The sequence below is a fragment of the Vipera berus genome (assembly GCF_964194415.1).
Source record: "Vipera berus genome assembly, chromosome: 5".
NCBI classification, from domain to species: Eukaryota; Metazoa; Chordata; class Lepidosauria; order Squamata; family Viperidae; genus Vipera; species Vipera berus.
The window spans coordinates 58,016,135-58,037,659 of NC_138207.1; the positions used below are offsets into that span (position 1 = coordinate 58,016,135).

The 21,525-nt window shown below is 34.2% G+C and overlaps 1 protein-coding gene across 1 annotated transcript in view; it reads right to left on the reverse strand.

The window, feature by feature from the left end:
* Positions 1-1,018: 1,018 nt before the first annotated feature.
* The window catches only part of RAB11FIP2 (RAB11 family interacting protein 2), a 33,117-nt gene continuing 12,610 nt past the window's right edge, over positions 1,019-21,525 (reverse strand). The window contains exons 3-5 of the mRNA XM_081328866.1: positions 19,606-20,071; positions 12,095-12,140; positions 1,019-4,983 (exon numbers count right to left, since the gene is read on the reverse strand). Coding sequence (XP_081184992.1) covers positions 4,756-4,983; positions 12,095-12,140; positions 19,606-20,071 — 740 coding nt within the window. The 3' untranslated portion in view covers positions 1,019-4,755. The remainder of the gene's footprint in view (positions 4,984-12,094; positions 12,141-19,605; positions 20,072-21,525) is intronic.

Sequence of the window (21,525 nt, forward strand, 5' to 3'; positions counted from 1 at the left end):
AAGGATCAGGCAGCTCCCTGTTCAGGGTGGACTCTCTTAGGGATAATTAGAAGCAGGTATATTCCAATTTCTCTAGAGAACCAAGTCCCATTTTGTAAAACATCTAACTGTCTTAGGCTGAGAAAGATTTGTTCACCAGGCTGTGATTGTTGGGAGAACAGCAAGTCCACCATGTTTGGAATTGACTTCAGCCTGTTCTGCCCACTCCAGACTGTCACAGCCTCCATGCACTGGGCAAGAACATCAACAGAATATTTCTATGGCCCAGGGAACCGATGCATATCTGGACATCATTAGCATACTGATAACAACATAGCTCAAGTTGTTAGACCTTTCCCAGTGGTTTGATATTGATGTTAAATGCATGGGAGGAGCAGTCCCCCAAGTACTTGGTGTAAACTACACCAAGAAACAGATACCAGTCATTTCAAAACCGACTTTTAAGTTTTATTAAGATTGGCTATTGTAACTGAATTTTGCAAGTCAGAATGTGCTTGTTCTTCTATCTTCATGTGAATTTAGGAGTCTGACTGGGATACTTCTGTCGCTCTCCACCCGCCCCCCCCCTCGGCCAAACCTCAATCTCAGTGCTTATTTGCTTGTTGTCTCTCTCTGATCTTCTCCGTCAAGATCAACCTCTTACTCTTTACAGGTATCCCATATAGCAGAGGCCACTGGGTTGACAATTCCTTCCCCATAACTGCAGACCATAACCATTTTCTTAGGAAGGAGAAGAGCCACTGTAAGGCTTCCTGATCCTCAAAGGTAGCCCAGTAAATTATTATGGTCAATGCTATCAAAAACCAGGAGCAGGAGAAGTGTATCAATTCCATCCAGGTTCCCAAAAGGAGAAGTTTGGAGACTGGCCAATAGTAATTTAGGATCAATGCATCCAGATTAATTGAAATTTTTAAATCTTATTGCATGAAATGCATTTCATCTATTTATTTGGTATGGCATAGTAAAATATAGCATATACTGAATATATTAAAATGACGACAACACAAGTGACTGGAGTACACAGTGGTATTTTATTAGTGCTTAACATGCAGCAACCAATGGGACAAAATCTAAAATTTAGGATTACAATTTTGATTTTTAAAAAGTTTTGAAGACTACAAATGCAACAAAAGTGATGGTTCATGCGTTTTCACATTCTACAAACATAGGTGCAATTTACATAATGACTTTCCATTTTGTGGAGAAAAATTGTAGTTCAATGAAATAGCTGAATTTTTCTCAGTGCAAGACCTGTTTGGGGATTTAATATATGGCTATACAGGTTGATGCATTTTATCACACTAATACATAAAAACTGGAATCATCCATGCTGAATGAATCGGATAGATCATTCATGATAAAGTATATATACTTGAGATTCTTTTGATACTTAGTTTTGAAGATATAGTTAGGCTAACAATCTTTTAGGGTGTGATAATTTACTTAATTTAAATAAATCATAAAATTATTTTTAAAATTTTAAAAAAGATAAAGTGCTGTAGCAGTTGTATACTAAAAACATTTAATAAAAGTAATAAAATCTAGAACTATATTGGACATTCATAAAAAGGGAATCCAGGAGAATATCTCATGTTTAGAATACTTGGGAGGAGAAATAGTTTAATGGAACTAAGTACTGCCTTTTTCTTCCTATCAATGCTGTGGCCTCTACTCAGTTGCTTTGAAATCAGGAGGAAATTAACATACTTTACTTAAAACATGTTTTTCAAATACATATATTTGCATTCCTAACACTCTACAAATGCATAACTTGTGCACTGGCCTTTGGATAGATAGCAATTTTACATTGTTAATAATGTTCAGTGCAGCAATAACTTTAAGATATACATTTAATTTCTTTTAAGAATTTGAGCAAAAGAAGGGAGGAACTCATTAAAATGCTTAACAGAGATTACTTTATTACTCCAATCGAAAAGTCTTCAAAATATAAAGAGGGCAATGTTTTCATAGCTGGACCATTACGAATAACCCTTGATTTAAGGCCAACAATAATAGATTAGGCAACTATAATCTATGGATAATTCTATATTCAATGAAAATTGGTAATTAACCTGAAATTAATGCTCATGCAAGGTATCACAAAGGTGTGTAAAATATATGCTTTCCCAATATTACCCATCAGATAATTTCAACAAATGTAATTTGATTTTAAACAATGCTTCAGAATTTATTTTGCATGGAACATTCTTGGAGGAAGCATTCTATTTTAAATAAATTAATGAATTATATGCTTTGCAGAGAGTAATAAGCTCTGAAAACACATTAATACTGGCTGTGATTTCACCAATATCATATTTAAACAAAATTGCCTTCTATACTGTTAAAGAGACATAGACACAACAATTATGCTTTCAAAGGAGATCCCTGCTAATTTATATTATAGCTGGTACTTTGTGCTTGTGTCTGTAAAACATTTATAAAAGGAAGCCTTGTACCTCTTTTGAAGTTTCAGGTATTATGTACCTAAACAAATTGATATTTAAGAAGTTGCTCACAAAGCAGTATTTAAATTATATTAATAAATATATAAGCCATTTAATATACAAATTATAAAGAGTTGCTATTTATATACATTGCATTGAATATATTTTATGATGCCTTTTAATATACCTGCCTTTTTGTGATTTTTATAATTAACTATTGTAAATTTAAAGTATCCTTTAATTTGCTTTTGTATCAAACAGAAATTAAAAGGAATAGAGAATTTAAGCAAAACAAAAAATAAAACCCTTCATAAAACTTAACTTTATTTTAATTCTAAGAATTAAACACTTTACGTTCCAGCCTGTTGATATTTCCCATTAAGATTAACCAAGGTAATTTGAAAACTTAAAAAGTTTTAAAAAGTTAAATATTAAAACTTCCAACATATAAAGTGGTTTATACTCAGCTGGTATATTTAAAGAACACATGTAGAAAGGATCTAATGAATTTAATATATTGGAATCTCAGAATAAATGTCAATGGCCCAAGAATTTAAATAATATAAGTGGAAGTCATTAAATGTGTTACTATGCAACATCTGTAAACTTTCAATCAACAACTGATTTTTAAAATATATTCCGTACAAACTATGAAAATAAACACCTATTTTAAATGCACAAGTTAATGTTAACAAATAAAGCATAGCTTAGGATTTGTACTTAATTTGAATTATAGAGGAAAAATGTATGCAAAATATCTCCACTTAATAAGTTTTACTTGTTTATTCCAAACCATATTGAAAAATAAACCAAAGTCTAATAATCCAAGTGGGATCTCTGTTCATGGCACAATACGCTGTTTAATGTGGGTAGGGAGAATTAAAAATACAAAGAATTCTTGCTCGTTCTGATAATACTGCTAACTTATTTTAGTTACAAAAGAGTTTTAATCAGTAATGCATAATCAAAAACAAAACTTTCTGAATTAAATTTATTAATACTCTGAAAAATATTTTCCATTCTTCTCCATAGAAATCCTTAATATGTGTATGGAAAAAATCTGCATTACACAATCAAGAAGAAAATTGAACAAAAATGTTATTTTATTCTTCCCAACGCTGTATCCTTATGTCTAAGCCTATTTGCACTTCATACTAGCAATCATTCTGCCTGAATTTTTTATAAAATAAAGGAATAACGTTTTGATTACAATATAGTAAACAATATTGTCTGTATGGCAATATTTTCCATTAGAATTGCATTTACCACTTTGAAATACGGTAGTTAAACAACAATGCACATAAATTTATTAAGTCAGAGACATGCTAAGTCAAATATATCCATTGCTCTTTAATGGAGGACAATATCTGACTCTGACACAGAATTAAGTACTGAAGTAATTGCAATCTATTTTAAAAAATAATTTCCTATATTTGAAAAAACAAACAAATTAATCTCAATTTCCTCTCTCAAATATTGCAGAACCCAAATGATGCATGATGCATACGTTAATGCATATGTTTATGTGTGTACAGACAAACCCCTAAACACACATGTATAGGTTGGCTGACATACTAATATTACAGTGTTATGTTCCTGTCAGCTTTTCCCCCATACTTCTTATTGTCTAAAAAATGAGGTATTATCCACTAGTTTCTTCTGCTTTATTTCTCTTTTTTAAAATGTGCATATGTGTGCTTAAACCAATGGCATACTGTACCTTAATATATTAAGCTCTTTTCCATCCATATAGTTTATGGAATTTGCCATTTGAAAAGCTCTCATTTCTTCAAGAGCACAGATGTAATTATTTCAAATAAGCACTACATTAAGGATCAATACTGTCTACCTTCTCAGGAAAAAATGTATTATCCCCTCATTTACTAGTGATTCCTAAAGTACATCACCACATTTTCCTTCATATTAAGAGCTGCAAAACACATTCTGACTATGCACATTCATTCTGGCAGCATGCTGCAACTCCAAAGTGATTAACTGAAGTACAAAATAAATATTCAAGTATATATATTAGATGATTACTGTACAGGATATCCCAACTAACCATAATATTTTGAAAATGAAGCATATCTGGATGTACATGTTCAAGGTAAAGGAATGTTTTGCAGCAAAAGGAGCTTACATTTTCACCTTATAAAACCTGGAGTTTGTATACAGATTCAAGAACTAATACTAACTTAAATTTGGAGTCAAATGCTCTCAGGACAAAGCATGAATATGAAATTTACAATATCAAAACACTGCACTAAGCAATCCATCCTCTTAATTAATACCAAGGAGTGTTGGCATTAGCTCAGGTTTTTGAAAATTTGCCAGCTCGCCGAGAAGGTTCATATGGCACTCGCAGAATACTTGGAGTTTCTTCCATTACTCGTACTAAAAGATTGTCAATATAGTCCTCAAGTTCACGAATGTGGGTATCTTTTTTCTTCAGTTGTTCTTTGTGTTTCATCAACTCCTGCAAGACCTCTTCATATGTAAGATTATGATATCCTGTGGCAGCATCAAAAGGATTTCCATCCTAGAATAAAGATATTTTTAAGGGTAGAACTAGAAGCATAGTCATAATAGAAAAGTGTGATTCAGAGGCTTCACAAAAGTTTCTCTATATAATTCAAAATGCAGTATGCATTATAGAAGCACTTTTAAATAAAGAGGAGCAAAGAAATACACTTATGGCAAACACCTCTGCATAAATACTGCAAATCCATCAAGACCCATTTCTCTCTTGGATATGACAGGTTTTAAAAATATTGTAACAAACAGCTTACAGGTAGTTCTCACAAGCACAGTTGGGACCAGAACATCTGTCATTAACATCATTTTTCAGTGCTATCATAACTTTGCATAGTTATTAAAGAAAAGTTCATAAATTAAGGATTACTTGTATATAATCCAGCTTCTCCATATCATCTCATGTAATTTCAACACTGCTCTAACTCTATTATCACAACTCATACTAAATAGCACTGTACATGGTGATGTACAAACTCCATGAATTAATGAATAATTAGAACCCCATTTCTAAAAAATGCAGAGCATTTAATAAATGTGTCCTATATGTCATATCGATTGGTAAAAACCAAGAATTCTTATATTACTACCACATGGAAGCTGCAGATAATATTTCTATATCACAGCCAATTTTAACCATGCAATTTCAGAACTATTCACTATATGTGTCTTTCTGTGTATAAATTGCCATGTAAGCAATGCATGAAATTTTATAACTGACACAAACATGAACAATTCGGGAATTTTATTTATTCCTCACTAGAAGTTGTAATGGTGTTTATAAGTAATAGGTGGAAACAACTGTTTCAGACATTTTCTCAAATCAGCCACTAAATTTCAAGAATTATAAGATTGGGTATATTTCTATTTTTTTCTATCAAAATAGCTATGCAAAAAGTTCTGATTTGTATTTATATATCCCATTATACAATTGGTCAATGGTATGGAACAGAGTGAGCGCCTGTTACTCGTCCCAGCTTCTGCCAACCTAGCAGTTCGAAAGCACGTAAAAATGCAAGTAGAAAAATAGGGACCACTACGGTGGGAAGGTAACAGCGTTCCGTGCGCCTTTGGCGTCTAGTCATGCCGGCCACATGACCACGGAGACGTCCTCGGACAAACGCTGGCTCTTCGGCTTTGAAATGGAGATGAGCACCGGCCCCTAGAGTTGGAAACAACTAGCACGCATGTACGGGGGAACCTTTACCTTTATGGAAAAAACTAGCTCTGATACAAAAAAATGAACAAAAGGAATATATTGTAGTTTCTGCTATCAGTTAAGGATCCTAGGGCAACTGCTATGACTATGAAGTACTGGAATGCTAGGCTGACAGATATATCTTTCTATGTAGATAGAAACCCTTAGCTGCAACATCCTGTAGACTTGGGCCAGAAAAGGAGAAAAGTGAAAAAAGCAGGAACAATTAATTGCCATTCAAGAAAGAATTAGAGGAACAAAGATTAGGCTTGCCTAGCTAGTCACAAATCCTAGGTATAATTTATCACTTTATTCTGGCCTTGAAGAACTGATCTCATCCACTCCCTTTGCTTGTCTATCTTTTTTTTTAAAGTTCTAAACCTGAGGACAGGGCGTCTCTCTTTCTCTCTCTCTCGTTATATGTGAATAGGAAGTTAATTGAAAATCAGGACATAAATACACACGCAAAAGCAACAAATAAATAAATAAAACAACCCAAAAAGTTCTGGGAGAATTCTGCAACTATCAGAATGGTTCAGCTGATTAATTCTGGCAGAACTTCAATAAGAAAGTTGCAGGAAAATATAAATACTAAGGAATTTATAGTACATCATCCCCCCCCCCCCTCACTGTTGATCTGCACCAAAAGCAGGAGCAGATTGTAATTGAGATCTAAGTGAAAAGAGGCCTCCATCTGGGATCCACAGTGCAGTGTTATTAAGTGAACATTTCTCTGGACTATTTCCCATTTTCCTGGCAGATGATGATGCAAAGCAACTAGTCTATATTTGAAAAGAACCCAATATGATTAAAATGGATAATAGACATGACTCAAAAACATTTCTTGGTCACTTCCCAACAGTGAGATAATGCTACATGCTTCTTTTTAATGAATTCAGGCTCTATTTTAAGATTTGCTCATATCTATCACTTTCTATATTTAAACAGCAAGTTAGGGCTAATTCACATCCGCAGAAATCACACTATCATTCAATAATCTGCAACTGAATGAATGAAATGTAAAGTAATACTGCATATATGAAGTAAAATCTATGACATAAAAATATTGTTCCTTGTTTATTTATCTGGATGACACTTAATACATTCAAATCACCAACTAATAATGAGCTCATCAAATATAACTATGAATCCTTCTGCCTTTTGAAACTATTCACACTCATAGACAGATACAGACATATATTTTTGTATTTTGTTTTTTAATATGTATTGCCCTGTTCACTGCCCTGAGTCCTTCGGGAGAAGGGCGGTATACAAATTAAATTAATAATAATAATAATATAGGTATAGATGTAAAATGGCATTTAAAAGTAAGTGAAACATTTAGATGTACACAATTATTTTCTAATATGCAAAACTGGAAGAACATTTGCAAGATTCCAGATATGTATCTGAAGCATTTAGATACTACATGATGAATATGATTGGAAAATTTCCATGCAGTTTGACAAAATGCAAACATCTCTGACCAAACTATCTTAATGTTTGTTCTATATATCATTATAATCTGACAACATGTTCTAATTCTGTAACCTAATGAAAGAGTATGCAAATGTCCCTTGTTCCATTTTGGATACCTTATCTGTACAATTTTATACACCAATCTTTGCCTATTCTGGTAATGTAGGGAATGGAATTATTTATTCAAGACATATCTAAAAATGTTTGAACTGCCTTTCTTTCAGAACTGAATCTTAAAGGATCAAAGATTTAAGGTGCTTCTAAAGCATTGTTTGTCTAAGTACATTTTCTTGTTCTGACAAAGTTGTAATAGAAAAATCAGAATTCTTGGAAGATTCATATTTCAGTGGGTCTAACTGCTATGTGAGTACTTGTTTCTCTTCCAGATTGACCAAAGTTGACTGTAATATGTAAATTTAAGGATAGCAATAAACTATCAATATTGCAATGCACAGTTAGTAAAAAATAGAATCTCTGAAATTTGTTTTATATGGCTCCTGGTCATACATACAGGATTTTAATACATCAAATGCACAATAATTCAGTTTCGATCCCTTTCATTTAAATTACTTCTATTTAAAGCTTGGCACCTATCATATCATTAAAATATGCAGGTGGAAAGTTGAAATAAAGCTAATTAGAATAGGTGAGGGAGGGAGGCAACATAAATGCTGCAAATCTGTCAAGTGTTATTTTTTTTTTGAGCTCCTGACCATTAATTGAAAATAAAAAGAGTGCTTTATTTATGTTTATATCTCATTGTTTTTAGCAATCATTTCAGAATATTGTTTATATCTCCTGCAGCTTTACAAATACTTATGATTGGGACATGTTTACAGAATCATAGGCATAGGTTGCAAAATCTAAATGAAATGTTGATCCATACTTTTTGTTTCTCTGAATTAAATAATAATTCTGTATTTATATATTCATTTGCACTTTTAAAAATATATTCATATTTTAGATAATCAAATTTGTTCATGTTTCCAACTTTGTAACAGTTGGCAGAAATACCATTTTAATTATATACCGCAGATGGTTGAATATATTAAATTTTGTTCATTTCTGATCATTTAGATCAGAACATATGCATAGTTTCAAGTAAAACAACTATATCTATGCAACTAATGTAATGATTGAGATCGATATAATGTTGCTATCTTAAATGGAAACACATGTTCAGTAAATAAGGACAAATTAACTAAAAATGAATATTCTATGCTATTTCCCAACAATATTGATATCAAATTCAGTAAAGAATAGGAGAAAAGCACCACAGTTTCAAACGAGCAAGCAAGTAGAGAAAACCTGATAATCAAGTATTATTTGGGTACAAACTGATAGTTGCTGCTGGAAAAAGCAAAGATAACATTTGAACTTGGCATTCTTTGATCATTTGTTTATTCTAATAAGGAACTTTGTTTTGGGAATATAATTGAAACCACTTTCACATCTCCTTTTACTTTTCCATTCTCCTTTTGGCTTTTAATTAGGCTTTCTTTTCAATGGGCTACTTCTCATTCAGTCACAGGTGATAGCACTAACAAAACAAAGCAAATATAAAAAATACCATTTCCCAGGGGAAACCCACAATGTAAGTCATTGAAAGAACGCTATTTAAATTACTTCAACTTTATTTGTTAAGGCTGGAATATTTGAATTCTTGCAATTGTTACGTTTCAAATTTCCTAAAAAGTGCCTTCTACACATTGTATTTCCCATAATTTGGACTTCAAGAGTAAAGTAGCTTTTTAGAAATGTGTTATATTGTTCTGAATAATGATATAGAGGCACAAAAATAAAAAGCTTTGAAATACTGGGTAAATAATAACATTTGTTATGCAAGCCTACTAAAGATAAATGTGGTAGCTCAATGAGTTCAATTGAGTTCTTCCTAAACAATTCACCAAATCTAATGAACTGATTCTTAAATTAGTGACAGCTTCAGCTGAGTCGGGAGAAATAGCATTCTCTTTAAACAAGGGGAAACCAACTTTATAGTTATTACAGAACAGGCCGTAATATTGCCATGTTTAAACTGAAGAAACAGATCTAGCATTTAAGAACCTCTTTTTATTTTTCATGATGATTTATAAGGTTTATGAAGTTCATGGAAGTCCATAGGTAGAAACATTGACCAGCTAGTACATGGGCACTAAAGATTGCCACTCATGCCCTTATCACTTCCCTTATTGCTACAAACTGCTTTACACGGGGCTGCTCTTAAAAGAGCACCCAGAAACTTCAATTGCCAGTAGTATAAAATGCAGCAGGACTATTTCGTTACAGTCTTGTGACAACATGCTGCAGGAGACATATTGAATACCAGGATTTTTCTGAGTGCAATTCGGGCTGCTGATTATTTCTATGAAATTTATTTTATTTATTTATTTTAATTCCATTTATATCCCGCCCTTCTCCGAAGACTCAGGGCGGCTTACAAGCTTAGCAGTAGCCTTCATTCTATGTATATGCCTGCTTATTAGGGTTTTCACACACACCCCAGCGGCATTATTACAAAGTCAGCTTAATTGCCCCCAACAATCTGGGTCCTCATTTTACCTACCTCGGAAGGATGGAAGGCTGAGTCAACGGTATCTATATCACCACCTATTCCAAAGATACCGTGTTCTCCAAATGCAAATGAACATGGAATGCCTAGTGAAAGTCCTCACTTATTGAAAAAATAACAGAAAACTGAGTTGGAAAGGACCTTAGAGGTCTTCTACTCTAACCCTCTGCTTAAGCAGGAGATCCTACACCACTTTGGACAAAGGGTTGTCAAATCTCTTCTTAAAAACCTCAAGTGACGTCACTAATGCTGCTTTGCCTAATTGCCACATCACAGAGAGGGAAATTCCAGTCTCAATTGGATTGCAAAGTGAGGGCTACTTACATTTCCCCCCCCCCCAGTAATTCTAAATTACATTTTCTTTTTTCATTCTGGTTTGTCGCTATTGCTCTTCCTGCAGTACTGGGAGTCTTTTATGATTGAGTTTATTTTTAATAAATAAATAAATGTTTCTTGATTATTATCTTGTGATATTTATTAATCAATCTAGAATTCACATTTGGATTAACTTTTCTAACCCACTTAAAAAGACCCATAGGACTTGGATTTAGCAAATAATAATTGAGTATATTATCTTTGAATAAACAAAAAGTAAAAGGATGAAAAGGGATTAGGGGACTTAGGTTCAAAAGTACTCATGCATTGTCATCTTCCAGTATTTCTGTTACCTTCCAATATATTTCCTTCTTAAAATATATATTCCAATGAATTTAATGAATAAAAGTTCATATTTCCATCAAACATACAAGCCTGTAGGAGGCAGTATTATTATGTCACTCAATTAAACAATATATCCAAGGTGAAAAACAACAGGTAATATAGTTGAGAAGTATGAATCCTTTCAATAAAAATAGAGGCCGAGAGGGGTTAATCTCTTCAGATTAGAAAGCAAGAAACTGGGGAGAAATATACAGCAACATAAATAAAGTTAGATAATTAATTTTTCTTCAACATAGAGTAAGGATAGGCAGCTATGACCTTTGAGCATTTTTTTGCAGCTGCCATAACATCATATACGGCCAACGCCTAAAACCGATAAAGCAATTTATTCGGATTTTAAGGCAGAAGATTATTTTAAAAAGCGTATAAACAATCTTAAAAGAAGTTAAAATCTCTCCAAAACAAAAAGGGAAAGCAATAAACCCTACCCCCAGCAAAATGTGACATTTGGTTGTTTCCACTGTCCATTAATGTTCCATCCACCATAACCTTTGCTTCTAGAAAAAAGTGCTGCCTCCAACCACTAAAAGATTGCCATCCTAAATAAAAGAAAATAGCACTCTGTCTGTGCAGGTCAGTCATATGACCCACTTACATATTCAAGAAGTGTGAGAAATGGTCTATATTTATATCAGTACAAATTCATACTGTGCATCTTTTTTAAGTTATGAAGTTTAAGTCAATTGTTATTTTCTGTGTACCTAAAAACATTAAGAAAACATGTAAGTATGCATGAAGAATCCCTTCCTATCAGGTATGGGATTAGATTGCATGATTCTGCTTTTCACCCAATCTTTTAATATATGGTTTGATTCATGAGGCCACTTACCACAGATTCATGAAGAACAGGCTATTTATACCTTTAAATTATTAACCACATCCTATTGTGGGGTAATATATCTCTGTATATCACATGTGAAAACAACCAACAAAAAAAGACAACTTGTTTCTGAATTATCAATTTCAAGAAGGAAATAAATAATCCAGATGGGATTCTGGATTAATTCAGGAAAGAAAATCTGCACATTTGTACTATTAAATTAGGGTTCAATAAGTCTGCTAAAAACAACAAAGTTTTAAACAACTAAGCTTTAAATAGGGGATATTCCCTCTAATATCAAATGGAACATCAATCAAGTAGTTACTTACCATTGTTTTTTGAAATTCTTCAGAGTTTTCAGAATTCACATTGAAACTATGGAAGTAATAAAAACATATATAATAAATATTTAGAAGCATGTAATATCTCAAAATAATGGTTGCTCTTTTTTCCATACATCATCCTTCCCCCAGATTTTTGAAAATTAGACACAGAAGATTTTTTTTCTAAACAGCACTATCTTTTTAAAAGTTAACATGTGTTAATATTTAACATGTGTAGCCAAACAGAAAATTCAGAAAGTTTGGATTTCTTTAAGAATTGTATGTAATAATAGAGTCCAAACCCTTACAAGACATTATCAGACCATATGTAAGCTCAAGAAAATGACCATGCATGATAATAATGTTCTACCATTCTGGTTACAAAACAAATAAACACACTCTTCTTTATATGAAGTCATAGTAAGAAGCAGTAAACTATATATACATTATATGCAAATACTACACATCATAGAAAACTATTTGGATGTAGCATTTTAAAATTTCTATTAATGTAAACATATATACTAAGAGTGAATAAGTTGAGGGTTGGTTGACCCTATTCCAACTTTAATGATACTAAAACGCATTGATTCCTATGTGCCCTTCTTTATCTAGAACACATGTCAAACACAAGGCCCGGGGGCCGGATCCAGCCCGCGAAGTGGTTTCATGTGGCCCGCAAAGCCATCCTGGAAACAGTGAGGGAACGGCCCCCACTGCCTTGGCCCTGGCCCAGAGACCCTCCTTCTGCCAGAGATCCTCAGATCTGTCCCACTCCTGCCCAGGCCCCCATAGGCACCCTTGATGTGAACAATAGAGCTGGCCACACCCACCCAGTAGGCCATACACACTCTAGCCACACCCACCCAGTAGGCCAGGCCCACCCTGGCATACCCACCCGGCCCACTGAGGGCAACCGCAATGCTGATGCGGCCCTCAATGAAATTGAGTTTGACACCCCTGATCTAGAATAAATGCTATGTGAAAATTGGCTGAAGTAGTTTATACCAGGTTTTCAACGTAAGGATAGCTGTCCTAAAACAATAATGATTGCCCTCTGGGGCTTTGGGTCCATGTACCAAGGATATAGTTAGGATGGGGATAAGGATATTAGTTTTCCTTCCAGAAGAATTTGTTAAAGTATTATCAGAGAGGAAGAGAAAGTCAGAAGAAAGTAAACTAAAATCTCTTCATAAGCTTGAGGTTATCAGTGCAATGATCCCATAGGTACTGATTCAACAATGTATGAAACAACTGGTTTGCCATTTTCTCCTTTGAAGAAACAATATTGCAATTTGGTCCAAATGAAGAATGAAGGAAAAAGTCATTTATCCCTAGCAGCTAGAGAGTGGACATTTCTAATTTCCATGAATTCAAATCTTTAATAATTCTAAATAACAAAATATAATTAGTTAGAAACTAGAAAAGGCATAACTTGTATCATTTTTAATTCTCTCAAAACGATTATATTGAAATTCACAAGAATGACTTAAAATATAAAAGTCTTAAGATATGTTTTGGGAGTTAAGAAACATCTATTTGTATAATTTCTTTTTAACATTTTTTATAAACCAGGGCTATATCTTTGTTGTAGGAGCTGTAAATATTCAGGCTGTTAAAACTATCTGCTCTTGGTTTACAGTATCTCAAGCGGGCAGAAGTGAAAACAGAAATTAACTTTCTTCTAAGTACTTCTGGAGGTTTGGAAAATAGAAACAGTACAGGTATAGCAGAAGCAAACCTATGTGAACAGGTCACAAGAGTAGCAGTATACTTTTATGTGAGTGTTGTTTGCCTTTACATTTTAAGAATATGAATTAATTACCACAAAATGATCAGGCTTCCAAAATCAAAACATTAGAAAAATATTACAATTATTTTTTTTTTATTGAAAAGTTTTAAAATACAGTTTTCCTTTAAAAAAAAACCCCCCCCTTCCCCCTCCCTCCTCCCCTCCCTACCTCCCCCCTATCTCCCCCCTCCCCCTCTCCCTCCTCCCTCCCCTGCCTCCCCCCCTACATCCCCTCCTCCCCCCCTCCCCCCCCGACTTCCCAGAGCAAAATACAAGGTATATATCTAAAAAGCAATCATAAACAATCATATACTAACAATTATAAACTCTAAAATCCATCACTCTCTAGCTTATATAGAGTAAACCAATCCTTAATAATACTAAATATGTATAAAGAACTAAAATAAAAGAAAACTAGCGTCATTCCCATCTATGTTCTTCCACAATTCACTATTTCCTAAACATATTCTCATTTACACATCACAAACACCTATCCCTATTAACCTCTCTGGCCAAAATAGGCTATAATAGATAATTCTTACACAAATTAACCCACATTAACCCACAAAACTTTCTTCCTCTTCCTCTGTAGTAAATTGTCCATTAATTCCAAATTAAAGATTCTATTACCATACATATCATCCCAAAACTCTTAAAAACACAACTACCACTTGACTATCAGTATGTTGTGGAAGTTCCATAGATTTCTACTAGACCTATCTTCTTTTCTTTTTTGAGCGTTTTAAGGCAGCACGCGTCACCCTCTGTTCTCTAGGATCATCCAAAAGAGTTGCAGCTTGATCTCCTCCTGTACCATTCTCGTCTATCTGTCCATCTTCATCCTCTTGATGTTCTCCTTCTCCAGATCCCTCTGCAGCTTCCAAAAATGTTGATGGGGTTGCTTTTAAGACATTGTTGTAAAAATCATGCGCTTGCTTCACAGTACCCAAACAGTACCTTTTGCCTTCATACATGAAGCTCAACCCAGCTGGGATCTCCCATCTGAACCTTATATCCCTTTGCTTGAGCTCTTGCACAAGAAATATAAAGTCCTTCCTTCTCTTTAAAATCTTTGGAGGAATTTCTTTTAAAACCAAAACTTCTTGACCAGCAATCACAACTTTAGTATCATAGGCAGCTTGTATAACTTCATCTCTAATTTCCCTTTTTACAAAATAAACCACCACATCTCTAGGCAACTTTCTCTGTTTAGCAATCCACGAGTTCACACGAAACACTTTGTCCATGCCTTGTTTTATTTCAGATGCTGGATGGTTCAATACCACCTCAAAAGCCTCAGAAACCAGCTGCTTTAAATCTTCCTTAATATTCTCTTTTAGGCCTCTAATTCTAACAGCAAACTGCATCTGATAAAATTGGGCCAAGCTCAGTTCGCTATCCATTTTGTCTTTGAAATCTTCAATTTCCAATACTTTTGCTTCTAATATAGCATTCTTTTGAATCAGTTCTGCCACTTTGTCATCCAGCACCTCCACACATTTAGCTATTTTATGCACTGAGGACAAAATGTCTACCTTCATCTCTCCAAGTTTCTGTTCCATCCTTTCTTCCATTCTCTGCTCCAATTTCTCCAATTTCTCCTCCATCTGTGCAAATTTAACACCCATTGACTCCAAAATTAACTGGGTATGTTTTTCAAGATCCTTCGATGTCACTACATCTGGAGAATGCAACGCCTGCAGTAATGATTGTTGTTGCACCGGAGAATTTCCAGCACTCCGAAAAGTTCTAGGGGGAGGTTTAGACGCCATCTTTTACTTACAATTGTGTCGCACTTTCACTTTAAGTTTTAAGCAAAGTCCATCAAGCTCGAGAGTAAAATAAAATAATCCTTTTCATCTCTTCATCTTTCCCTCTTGTACTGCTCTGCCTGCTCTTTTCCTTTCATAGTCTCTCCTTCAAGCAGGGATGGTCGCAGACGCCTGGCTCTGCTCCATGAAATCCGGAGCAGAGACGCAAGCCAGCTGGGAGCAGCCCAGGCTGCGGGGGAGTTCGATCCTTCAGCCGCCCAAGCTCCAAGCTCAGGCGGCCCCGGAGAACTCAACCCCTACCTGGGGGCTCACCCCCTCCTCTTCTCCCGAGGAGGGGGCTTCAAATTCGCCCGAACAGCTGATCGGCGCTGTTTCGGGCGAAAAATCACACAGCTGGGCGGCGGGCAGCCCGGGAAGGCTGTCTCCGGCGCCACGGAGCCACCGGAAGTCGAAAAATATTACAATTATTTTATATGCCAATATTACCTAACAGTTATGATTGCCCTTATCTGCCAAACGTATCCCAACTTTTTCCCCCAACACACTTCTGACTTCTGGTGAGACTGCTAAAAGGCAATCTTCCATTTCAGGCTTGAAAACACAAAATTCTAATGCAAGCCTGAAATAAGCGTACACAGTTAAATAGATTCCCCTGCTCCCTCAATGCCCCCCACAAAAAATTATTAGAAAATAAGAGTAGGCATATGTGTAAATTGCCTTCACCTATTTGACATTCTTAACCTACTCAATGTGACCCTCAGTCTCCTCAAAAGTGTGGTCCTGTTTCCCAAAATTTTCTTTCCCTGCCTTAAAAAGACTATTTTACATTACACATCAAGATGATATGCTGCTCAGATAAACTAAGTTAAACAAATATCATAAAATTGTGTCCATTTTAAAAATCAAACTGTATTATTAAACAAATACTGAAGATACAATTTATACAGAAACGTATAGTATATAAAGACTTCATAATAAATACATATTTGCAAAAACAGGGTGAACAGGAACATTGTGTGCACCACAGTTCTGGAATTATTTATTTTTTATTAATTTAATTTTTCCTAAAAGTTTTTTTAAAATGTTTGAAGTGGTAAAATAACTCTTCAAAAGATAAGCTATTAATGCAGATTACAGGATACAAGTCAAACCACTTTTTTGTATTACCATAATACAGAACATTGAACACATAACAGTATTTAATAGGCTAAAATTACTTATTTGATTTTTCACTAGTGGGAAAAACTTTTATTTTCAAAAGTATATTAGCTATTCCTCCATTTAGTTCCTTATTCAAAATCTTTCCATTATTACTCTTTTTTAGAATATATTTTACCATAATCATCATTATCATCACCATCATATATTTTAAAAAAGCTGAAAATCATAATAATTATAATTATATAAATTATATAATTATAAAATTATAATCACTTTTAAATAAGATATACAGTGGGCTTAAAACTTAGTGAATACTTTTCAATTTTCAATATTTATACTGGTGCTCCCCACAATTGTTTAACTGGTTTCTCTTTAGTTATATTGTTCAATTGGGCTCTCTTTTATCCGTTAGGGTTCCATTCACTACCAAAAAACCTAAATATTTGATTTCTTTATAACCCAGATGACATTTTGTTGGATCTACTGTAAAACTAGCTTTTTGGAGATTTGTCGCTACTTTTTCTAATGCATTAAATGGTTTTCCCAGCATTTGTTATAAACAATGGTATCATCTAAGAGAGCCTCACATCATTTCAGTTGATCAGGGAAGAAATGATCCATTAATCTTCAGAAGGTAAGCATCCCTTTCACTTCAACCAATAAAAGAGACTGTCTCATGAAGTGGTAGATTCTCCTCCACTAAAAATCTTCAAACTGAGGCTGAACAAACATTTGTCTGATACACTTTAATAGAACCTTTACCAAGCAGAAAGATAGACTAGATCATAGGTGTCTATCCTATGTCCCTAGAAAGGACTTGTTAGATAAAAATGTGAAATCCAGTCTAAACATCTGGTTGACTATGCAACCAACATAATAATAGTCTAATTAGACACTTCCCTGAGACATCTATCTGTTCACATTTTCAAACCTGGTATTCAATCATGCTAGTAACAACCTGTCGCCTTTAACTACTGGACTATTTGTTACCCTGTGTCCAGTGCCCAAGAGCTTGTTAATTATCCAGATTCTCTTTCTCTAGGTCTTGTTAATTACCTGTCTCCTGTCTCAGAGGACCTTGTTAATAACTTTGTACAGTCCCTCTAAAGATGGCCTAACAACACATTAAAATTAAAGATGCTTTTGTTTTAGCACCTGTCAAATGCTGTAAATTGAGAAATTTTCACATTAGTTTATTAGCCTACTGTAGTGTAGCATAGAAACAAACATTTTTTTTATAAAAATGTTGCACACAGAGTTATCTATATCATGGAAAACCAGTATTTTAGTTGACATTTGTTCTTAAATACTGTATGTTCAATGCACAGGACTGCTATGAGAGCTACAGATTAACACCTGGAGGGCTACTATGATGAATACAGCCATTAGACTATAGTAATGTAAGTGATCAAGGACCTTTTGAAAAGTATAATTGAGATTACAAAACATTAATTCTGTTATTATCGGACAACATGACCTCATGCAGGTTTTTCAAAGAATTAGTCATTAGAGCTATAGATTCTATATCAATGTGTACAAAAAGCCAATTAAGCTATTACTTCTTAAAAAGACTTTCTTTACAAATAAAAAAAATCTCAACAGCAGTAAACTGACTTCAGTATAAATAACATATTATTCTTCAAAATGATATGCAACTTTAAGTCAATCTAGAAAGTTCATTAGGTTAGTACACCTAACTTCAACAGATTAGTACAGGTAGTCTTTGACTTTATTTTATTTTTTTATTTTATTTTTATTACATTTATATCCCGCCCTTCTCCGAAGACTCAGGGCGGCTTACAAGCTTAGCAGTAGCCTTCATTCTATGTATATGCCTGCTTGTTAGGGCTTTCACACACACCCCAAGCGGCATTATTACAAAGTCAGCTTAATTGCCCCCAACAATCTGGGTCCTCATTTTACCTACCTCGGAAGGATGGAAGGCTGAGTCAACCTTGAGCCTGGTGGGATGCGAACCTGCACTAATTGCAGGCAGCTGGTGTTACTTAAGGAGGCATCAGCCCACTGCTCCACCAAGGCTCTTTACAACCATTTGTTTAGTGACCATTTGAAGTTGTAACGGCACAGAAAAAAATGTATCACTTTTCACACTTACAACCACTGCAGCATTTCTGTGGTCATAGTATCAAAATTTGGACGCTTGGCAACTTGCATGTATTTATCACAGTCGCAATGTCCTGGAGTCATGTGATCACCTTTTGCAAGCTTCTGACAACCAAAATCAAGGGGAAGCCAGGTTCACTTAACAGTTGTAGCAAGAAAGCTTGTAAAATGGGCACACCTCACACCATTACAACTTGGCATCAAGGTACCTAAAGGACACACTTAGTCTATAAAGGTTGTACAATGCTTCAGAATTGCTTTCAAAAGTGAGATGTCTTCTGAGGAAGTTAGTGCATCTCAATCATTTAAAAAACTTGAACATGTAGGTGGGTTCCCCAAACACAGAAGCATAGACATATTCAGCCTTTTCATAATGGATATATTGAAGATTTGCTTGATCATTTAAAGCACAAGGGGTCCTTAATTCTTTGTTAGATAATCCTGCATCTTAAGAGTACACTGGCTTTTATATAATAGAATGGCAAAACTGTTTGTAACAGATTGTTCCACAATGCCTACCTAGGTTAGTTCCTTCACAGCACTGAAATATCAGTCCAGGTCTGTAATATTTATTTTTTTAAATTAAATAATGTTCTCCTTGAATAAAAATAATACATTTTAATAAAAAAATAAACATCAACTTCAAGACATCTAACCAAGGAACTTACCTAGACAGCAGCGTATTTTTTGGCTTGAAGTTTGTAGTAAAGGGATTAGTGGAATCAAAATCAAAGCTGTCCTGATGACTTTCAGCAAAAAGACTGGGTGATTTCAAATCAGAGGAGCCTTCTGATCCTCCGTTACTAAGTCTATCTGATCGTTTGCCTTCTTTCTTTCCAGTTACTCTTTCGAAAAGACTAACCTTCTCCTTTTTCTCTTTCTTATTGTCCTTTTTTATTTCAGGTGGTTTTGAAAATAAGCCCACATTTTGTTCCCACGATAAAGGGTTTTCTTCAAATGGATTCTTCTGTCTTGGCAATGTAGCAAACTTTTGAGGCAGTGAAGCACTCACATTGGTAAAAGGATCATTTTGAGCTACAAAAGCTGAGTCACTGTCATCAACTGTGCTGTCGAGTTGATTCACTTTAGTGGCATCTGCACTTAATGTCCGCCTGTGTGGAGATTTTAGATTTCCTGAAAACAATGTTATTAATATGCAACTGGACTCAAGTGTGTAAATAGAAAAGATACATATAAACACACACGTATACATACAAAATATTGTATAACTATCTGCAATAAGTTAAAATAATAAGTTTATCCCAATAACTATTATTCTACAAATACAGATCATAAACATGATTAGCTTTGTTGAACAGTTTCAATAAGCCTTTGACCATATAATAAATTCTCCCACTACAATATAATGCTTGTGTTACAATGATCTGAACAAATTGTAATTATTACTTCATTGGGGAGAGTAAATAGTAACTAGCTAATAGGGTTAACACATACTACACTTTTTTGTTTTACCCAGGTCTTTCCAGCTGCTTCAAATGTTTAAAATGTTGCTGTTTTTTCACTGTTATTGTTTTTTATATTTTAATAACATGTGTGATCCAATCTGAAAATTTCTAATTTAAGGATGGTGTATAATATGGATATACACAGTATAAAAAACAGATTTTGCTTCAAGCTTGAACAACAGTCTAAAACATTCCAACTGAGATGACTATGTTCCGCTAGGATAAAACTTAAAACTATTTAGAAGATTTAATCAAAGAAAGCAATGGGAATTCAGCAGAACTCCCTTGCTCTTTGTTTTCCTCCAAGAGTAGTTGAAATATTAACTCATGTTGATTGCTATCTGCCATCCAACCTGTTGCAAAATTGGCCACAATTTAATTTAATTTAAACATTAAAAAATTCCTATAGAAATTCTTTTGGTACCTGAAGAAAAAATTTAAACAACAACCAAAAAATCAGGTTCAAGCACAAGTCCATGTTTTATTTCTATTATTAACTAATCCAGGAAAAAGCATATGTTGTAGGAACAAAGCGCTTCTCCTAATTCTTGCATGAATAAGAGCAAAATGTAACAGCATGAATATATCCAGTAATACGACTAAACTCTAGAAGTCATTAAAAGTTGTACTGAAATGTATTGTATAGATCACAGCATCAGAGTGCACACAAAGATAACAAATCAAAATAGGACAAGTATTTTCAGTTTTAAATGAAAATACTTACCCTATTTTGATTTGTTATCTTTGTATCTATCTATGTATCTTAATGTCAATTGGATTCTTGGATTCAAGACTCCGCACATTCTGCACCACTCCCCCCAAAAGCTCAATAAATCAGTCCCACCTGCTGACTAGGCTGCAACATCTGGGAAAAGTCAACTTCAAGAAAACATGTCCCATCACAGCATTCAGAACAGCACAAAACACTCAAAACTGTCAAGGTTTGTTTCAAGCTTGAAACAAAACTCTATTTCAATCATGGAAGACGCAGAATGTCTGTTTCAAGATAAAAACATTTGAAACTTGGAACTTTTGACTTTTGTATATCCCAAACCTATTTTTAAAACAATTACAGTGAAACAAAACTTAATACAGTAATAATAAAATGAAAAAATATACTTA